This window comes from Jaculus jaculus, chromosome 14 (assembly GCF_020740685.1).
Source record: "Jaculus jaculus isolate mJacJac1 chromosome 14, mJacJac1.mat.Y.cur, whole genome shotgun sequence".
Classification (NCBI taxonomy): Eukaryota; Metazoa; Chordata; class Mammalia; order Rodentia; family Dipodidae; genus Jaculus; species Jaculus jaculus.
Genome location: NC_059115.1, coordinates 15,977,823 through 15,984,966, shown reverse-complemented (window position 1 = coordinate 15,984,966; position 7,144 = coordinate 15,977,823). Strand labels below are relative to the sequence as shown.

Sequence of the window (7,144 nt, the reverse complement as noted above, 5' to 3'; positions counted from 1 at the left end):
AGGAGACCAGACCAGACTGCGGAGAGGGCGGGGTCTGGGGCTCGGCGTGAGACAGAAAGAAGGCGGGGCCTCCGCTTCGGATTCCTTCGGGCACAGTCGGGTGTCTACGCGCTCTGTTCGGAAGCGGAACTACAAGCTTCGGCTTACTTCGGAAGATAGTCGAACGCTAAAATTACAGTTCAGGATTAGGCGGGGTCACGAGCTCGGCAGGATGTGGGCGGGGCCATCCTGTTCGGCTTACTTCGGAATTAGGCGGGGTCTGGATCTCGGCAGAATGTGGGCGGGACCATCCTGTTCGGCTCACTTCCGAATTAGGCGGGGTCTGGAGCTCGGCAGGATGTGGGCGGGGCCCCCGCTGTTCGGTTTACTTCGGAATTAGGCTGGGCCTTAGCTCGGCAGGATGTGGGCGGGGTCATGTTGCTCCGTTTATTTCGTGGACCCTCGAATACTAGTCTCTTCAGGATTAGCCTGGGTGTGAAGCACAGCGCGACGTCGGGTCCAAGTGACCTTGGCTTCATGACAGGCAAGCTTCGCGATACTTTGAACCACACACACACACACACACTCACACTCACAAACGCACACGAGGCGGGTACGGAGGGGGCCGGAGAGACTTGCAGGGGCGGGGCTGCAGGGATGAGCCTTCAGTCCCCAAGTTGCTAAAGAGACCTCAGCGGCAGGAGGGAGGGATGGCACCTGAGGCGCCCCGGGTTTCCCGCTCCGCTGACCTGACGGGGTGACGAAAGTGACGCCAGGTGGCAGGCGTAGTGGGCGGTGAAGGGAGCGGCCCGGGACGTGCCGCGTAGAGGCTGACGGAGAGTCGGTGTGGTGACATGCTGGCTCCGGGGGAGCCCCGTGGGGCCCTGCGAAGGGAAGCAGGCCGTGGAGCGCGCACCGCACCGAGCGGGGGGCGTGGCCTCCGGCCGTGGGGTTCCGCTGGGGGGTGGCGGGAACTGCTCCCGTGGAAGTGGGCAGGGTATTGACGGGACTCGGAGAGGCTCACATGCCTTTGTGGGGGTCGTGGGCCCTTCCGATTCAGTCTAGCCGAGGGTACCTGGCTTACAACCTCCGGGGACGGTTTCTTACTATGAAATGACTCGGGGGCTGGAGGGATGGTTCAGCGGTTAAGGTGTTATCCTGCAAAGCCAAAGGACCTAGGTTCAATTCCCCAAGGTTGTCTGCAGTGGCTGGAAACCCTGGCGCGCCCATTTCTCTCTCTTTAATAAATGAATTAAATAAAATTAAAATTTTAAAATTATTTGTTATTTTATTTTAGAGCGACAGGCAGAGAGAAAGAGGCAGAGATAAAGAGAATGGGCACGCCAGGGCCTCCAGCCACTGCAAACAAACTCCAGACGCGTGCGCCCCTTTGTGCATCTGGCTAACTAACATGGGTCCTGGGGAATCGAGCCTCGAACCGGGATACTTAGGCTTCACAGGAAAGCGCTTAACCGCTAAGCCACCTCTCCAGCCCTTAAAAATGTTTCAAAAGTGGAGCCGGGCGTGGTGGCGCACGTCTTTAATCCCAGCACTCGGGAGGCAGAGGTAGGAGGATTGCCGTGAATTCAAGGCCACCCTGAGATGACAGAGTTAATTCCAGGTCAGCCTGGACCAGGGTGACACCCTACCTCGAAAAACCAAAAAAAAAAAAAAAAAAAAAAGTGGGATCAAACCAAAAGCAGGGTTTCAGAGGGCAGAGTTCCAAGAATCCTGAAGTGGGTGTGGCTTGAGCGAGCCCCACCCCTCGCTTAGGGGCCGTTGTGGGAGCTGACCAATTTGAGAAAGAACAAAGCCAAAATAGCTGTTTGGGAGGGGGCGTGGTGCTGTAGGTAGGTTTGGCTTCGGTGGTTAGAGGCACTTGCTTACAAGGCCTGCTGCGATGGGTTGGATTGTCCAGGACCCATGTAAAGCCAGAGGCACAAAGTGGTGCGTGCTTCTGGAGTTCATTTGCAATAGCAAGAGGACTTGGAAGTACGTAAAATATAAAGAAAAGGTGTGGGGGGTGCTGGAGAGATTAATGTTAAGGTACTTGCCTGCATGGCCTAATGACCCGGGCTCCTTTCCCCAGTACCACACAAAACCTGATGCACAAATTGGCGTATGTATCTGTATGCTGCGGCTGGAGGCCCTTGCGCACTTACACTCACTCTTTCTTTTATAAAATTTTATTTATTTGAGAGAGAGAGAGAGAGAACTTTACGTGGGCACTGGGGAATCGAATCCAGGTCCTTTGATTGCAGGCAAGTGCCTTTATCTCTGAACCATCTCTTCAGCCCCTCTCTTTCTGCTTGCAAATAAATTTAAATAAAGGGGGGGGGGGAGTGTGGAAGGGATGGCTTAGCGGTTAAGGCACTTGCCTACAAAGCCAAAGGACCTAGGCTCTAGTCACCAGGACCCACGTTAGCCAGATGCACAAGGGGACGCATGCTGCAGTGGCTGGAGGCCCTGGCGCGCCCATTCTCTCTCTATATATATCTGCCTCTCTCTGTCTGTCACTCTCAAATAAATAAAAATAAACAGCAACAAAAAAAGTGGGACCTGGAAGTAGGGTGGGGCCTTGACGCCTGGCCCAGGTGAGGCAGCACTTGACCACGTCTCCTGGCCTTCTGGGGCGGAGCCTTCACGTATCGCAGAAGTGGGCCCCGTATTGGCCACACCCCTCACGCTCTGGGGCGGGGCTTTGCCGGGGCTGTGGGCGTGGAAAACTCGGGCGAACTCCGCTGTGGGGCTGTTTGGGTGACTGCAACGTCCCCCGTGTCGCAGCAGGATGCTGGTGGTGGAGGTCGCAAATGGCCGCTCGCTGGTGTGGGGGGCCGAGGCCGTGCAGGCGCTGCGGGAGCGCCTGGGAGTGGGGGGCCGCACGGTGGGCGCCCTGCCCCGCGGACCCCGCCAGAACTCACGCCTCGGCCTCCCGTTGCTGCTCATGCCCGAAGAGGCCCGGCTCCTGGCTGAGATCGGTGCCGTGACCCTCGTCAGCGTCCCGCGTCCGGATCCCCACCACCATGGCCTCGTAAGGACTGCGGCGGGAGGGTCTGGGAGGCCCTAGGGTGGAAATAATGGTTGGGGATGGGTGTGTGTGCAGCGAGTCAGGGCTCGAGGCTTCTTAAGGGACCACAGGCTATGTGCTCCGGGTTCTAGCTAAGTTCACTTCCCAGGCCCTAGAATCGTTCAAGCGCCAGCAAGAGCAGAGTTTCCAGGAGCAACGCACGTTGGCGGCCGAGGCCCGTGAGGCCCGGCGTCAGGAGCTCCTAGAAAAGATTGCAGAGGGCCAGGCTGCCAAGAAGCAAAAGATGGAACAAGACTCAGGCACCACCGAGACTCCAGAGGGCGGTGGAAGCGAAGCTACCCAACGGAATGAGACCAGTGACGGCCAGGCTTCCGGGGAGCAAGAAGAAGCAGGTGAGGGAGGGGCGTGGAGTCCAGAGAGCACAAAAGAACAGAAGTTTTGAGTAATTCACTGCGGTGGGGGGGGGGGGTTTCGCCAGGATACTTACCTTTGGATTCTTTGATTCTCTGCACCTCCCCACCCCTCCCCCCAGCCGCCTCCTCTCCCCAACCAGGACCTTCAAATGGGGTGACCCCTTTGCCCAGATCTGCCTTGCTCATCCAGCTGGCCACTGCCAGGCCCCGACCTGTGAAGGCTAAGCCTTTGGACTGGCGTGTCCAGTCCAAAGATTGGCCCCATGCTGGACGTCCGGCCCATGAGCTTCGCTACAGTATCTACAGGGACCTGTGGGAGAGAGGTTTCTTCCTCAGTGCTGCCGGGAAGTTTGGTGGTGACTTCTTGGTCTATCCTGGTGAGTTTAGGTTCGGGATGTTGTGGTTGTGCCCTTCCTGATGTTCTTTCCTATTTATTTATTTATTTATTTGAGAGAGAGAGAGATACAGAAATAGGCAAGTAGAGAGAGAGAGAGAGAGAGAATGGGTGTGTCAGGGCCTCCAGCCACTCCACTGCAAAGGAACTCCAGATGCATGCGCCCCATCTTGTGCATCTGGCTTACGTGGGTCATGGGGAATTGAACCTAGGTCTCTTGGCTTTGCAGGCAAGCACCTTAACCACTAAGCCAACTCTTCAGCCCCCCTGATATTCTTTTTAAAAATTTTTTTCATAGTTTTATTTGTATTTATTTGAGAGAGAGGGAGAGAATGGGTGCACCAGGGCCTCCAGATGCATGCGCAACCTTGTGCATTTGGCTTACATGGGTCCTGTGGAATCCAACTGAGGTCCTTTCACTTTGAAAGCAAGTGCCTTAACCACTATACCAAATCTCCAGTCCTTTCTTTTGAATTTTTTTTTCTTTTTGTTTTTTCGAGGTGTGGTCTCACTCTGGCCCAGGCTAACCTGGAATTCACTCTAGTCTCAGGTGGCCTTGAACTCAAAGCGATCCACCTACCTCTAGCCACTGAAAACAAACTCTACATGCATGCACTATTCTGTGCACCTGGCTTTATGTGGGCACTGGGGAATGAAACACTGGTCGTTACGATCTGCAGGCAAGCGTCTGAACTGCTGAGCCATCTATCTAGCAGGGGGACTCCCCATTTTTTGTTTTTGTTTTTAGGTTTTTCTAGGTAAGGTTTCACTCTAGCCCACGCTGACCTGGAATTCACTGTGTAGTTTCAGGGTGGCTTTGAACTCATGGTGATTCTCCTACCTCTGCCTCCCGAGTGCTGGGATTAAAGGCATGTGCCATAATGCCTGGGACTCAAATATTTTAATTTTTTTATTTATTTATTTGATAGAGAAAGAGGGCCAAATAAAGAGAATGGGTGTGCCAGGGCCTTTAGCCACTGCAAATGAACTCCAGACACCTGTGCCCCCTTGTGCATCTGGCTAATGTGGGTCCTGGGGAATCAAACCTGGGTCCTTCGGCTTTGCAGGCAAATGCCTTAACTGCTAAGCCATCCCTCCAGTCCCTCAAATAATTTTTTAAAAAGTAAAAAGCCTGGCTAGACATGGTGGTGCACACCTTTAATCCCAACACTCAGGAGGCAGAGGTAGGAGGATTCCTGTGAGTTTAAGGCCACCCTGAGAGTACATAGTTAATTCCAGGTCAGCTGGGACTAGAGTGAAACCCTACCTCAGGGAGAGAAAAAAAAAAAAAACAACGAAAATTGAAGCTGGGTGAGGTGGCACACACTTTTTTAAAAACAATTTTTGCGCACGCCGTTAATCCCAGCACTCCGGAGGCAGAGGTAGGAGGATCGCCGTGAGTTCAAGGCCACCCTGAGATGACAGAGTTGATTCCAGGTTAGCCTGGACCAGAGTGAGACCCTACCTCGAAAAACCAAAAAAAAAAAAAAAAAAAGATTGTAAAAAATATTTTTATTTACTTATTTGACAAACAGTGGGGTGGGGGAGAGAGAGAATGGGCATTCCAGGGCCTCAACCACTGCAAAGGAACTGCAAACATGTGCACCCCCTTTTGCAGCTGGCTAACGTGGGTCCTGGGGAATTGCACCTGGGTTCTTTGGCTTTGCAGGCAAATGCCTTAACCGCTCAGTCATCCCTCCAGCCCGGCTCACACCTTTTATCGCCAGCCCTCGGGAGGCAGAGGTAGGCAGAGGATGACCATGAGTTTGAGGCCACCCTGAGACTATAGAGTGAATTCCAGGTTAGCCTGGGCTACAGGGAGACCCTACCTCTAAAACCAAAAAAAGAAGAAGAAGAAAAAAATGAATGAATTAATTAATTCCTGAGGCATTGTGGAACACACCTGTAATCCCAGCACTTGGGACATGGAAGCAGGAGGATCAGTGAGTTCAAGAGCAGCCCGGGTTATGTGAAACAGACAATAAATACATTAAAAAAGATTATCCAGGGCTGCAGAGATGGCTTAGCAGTTAAGGCTGTTGCCTATGAAGTCCTAGGACCCAGGTTCGATTCTGCAGGTCCTGCGTAAGCCAGATGCATATGGTGGCACATGCATGTGGTGTTCGTTTGCAGTGGCTAGAGTCCCTGGTGTGCCCATTCTCACTCATTCTCTATCTCTCTCTCCCTCTGTCTGTAATAAATAAATAAATACAATTTTTTTAAAAAAGATTATCCAACCCCATGTTATCGTAGCAGCCCTCTGTGATTTGGAGCTGCTACCTGCCTGTCCCTCCTGCAGGTGACCCACTCCGTTTCCATGCACACTACATTGCTCAGTGCTGGGCTCCTGAGGACCCCATCCCACTGCAAGACCTGGTCTCTGCTGGGCGCCTGGGAACCAGCGTCAGAAAGACCCTGCTACTCTGTTCCCCTCAGCCTGATGGTAAGGTGGTCTACACCTCCCTGCAGTGGGCCAGCCTGCAGTGAGTACCAGAGACCCAGGGGATGTGGCGGAGCACAGCATGTCTGCCTGGAGGCTTGTGCCCTCCTGCCCTCATCTACTCTTGGTTCTGATCCCAGGGTTGTGAACACTACATCCTTTCTTGGTTTTGTCTGTTTCAAAGCACTTGCTGGATGTGTTATTTTTATAGTTATTTCCAAACTGTGAGCTCGTTGAGAATGGGGAGTGGGTTTTGGTTGGTTCTCTGTTTTATACAGGGCATAGGGCCCAGCAGTTCTCAATAAATTTGTTGAATAAACAGGTTTCTGATTTCAGTTCTTACAGCACTTCTGGATATGTGGGTGCACTCATTTGCATATTCAGTTAAGAAATAGAGTGACTTGTCCAGCGTCACATAACTAGTGAGTACCAGGTTTGGGTGCTGTACCTGGAGTTTCTGACTCCTAGGTCACTTGGCTTCATCGCACTTAGCTTTGCCTTGAAAAGATTTACACAGCCTGGTGTGGTGTCGTGTCTTTAATCCCAGCACTTGGGAGGCAGAGGTAGGAGGAGAATTTGAGGCCACCCTGCGACTACATAGTGAGTTCCAGGTCAGCCTGGGCTAGAATGAGACTCTACCTTGAAAAACCAAAAAAGAAAAAGAAAAAAAAAAAAAAAGACATGAAAAACAGGGGAATGGGGAGAGATGGCTTAGTGGTTAAGATGCTTGCCTACAAAGCCAAAGGACCCAGCTTTGATTCCCCAGGACCCACAAAAAGCCAGATGCACAAAGTGGTGCATGCAACTGGAGTTCATTTGCAGTGGGTAGAGGCCTTGGCACACACACACTCTCACTATCTACCTGCCTTTATCTCTCTCTCAAATAAATA

General features: G+C 52.6%; 1 protein-coding gene across 2 annotated transcripts; it reads left to right on the top strand.

The window, feature by feature from the left end:
• The first annotated feature begins 392 nt into the window (after nucleotides 1–392).
• Tsen34 (tRNA splicing endonuclease subunit 34) lies at nucleotides 393–6,573 on the top strand. Of its 2 annotated transcripts, none has more exons than XM_004671559.2 (5): nucleotides 393–523; nucleotides 2,767–3,010; nucleotides 3,156–3,399; nucleotides 3,540–3,797; nucleotides 6,114–6,573. In XM_004671559.2, the coding sequence occupies exons 2-5, from the start codon at nucleotides 2,768–2,770 to the stop codon at nucleotides 6,299–6,301; spliced, it is 933 nt and encodes a 310-aa protein (XP_004671616.1). In that variant the 5' UTR covers nucleotides 393–523; nucleotide 2,767; the 3' UTR covers nucleotides 6,302–6,573. The 2 variants fall into 2 exon arrangements, with proteins under 2 accessions (XP_004671616.1, XP_044989810.1); XM_045133875.1 differs by having other exon boundaries at nucleotides 428–523; nucleotides 2,764–3,010.
• Nucleotides 6,574–7,144: the final 571 nt, after the last annotated feature.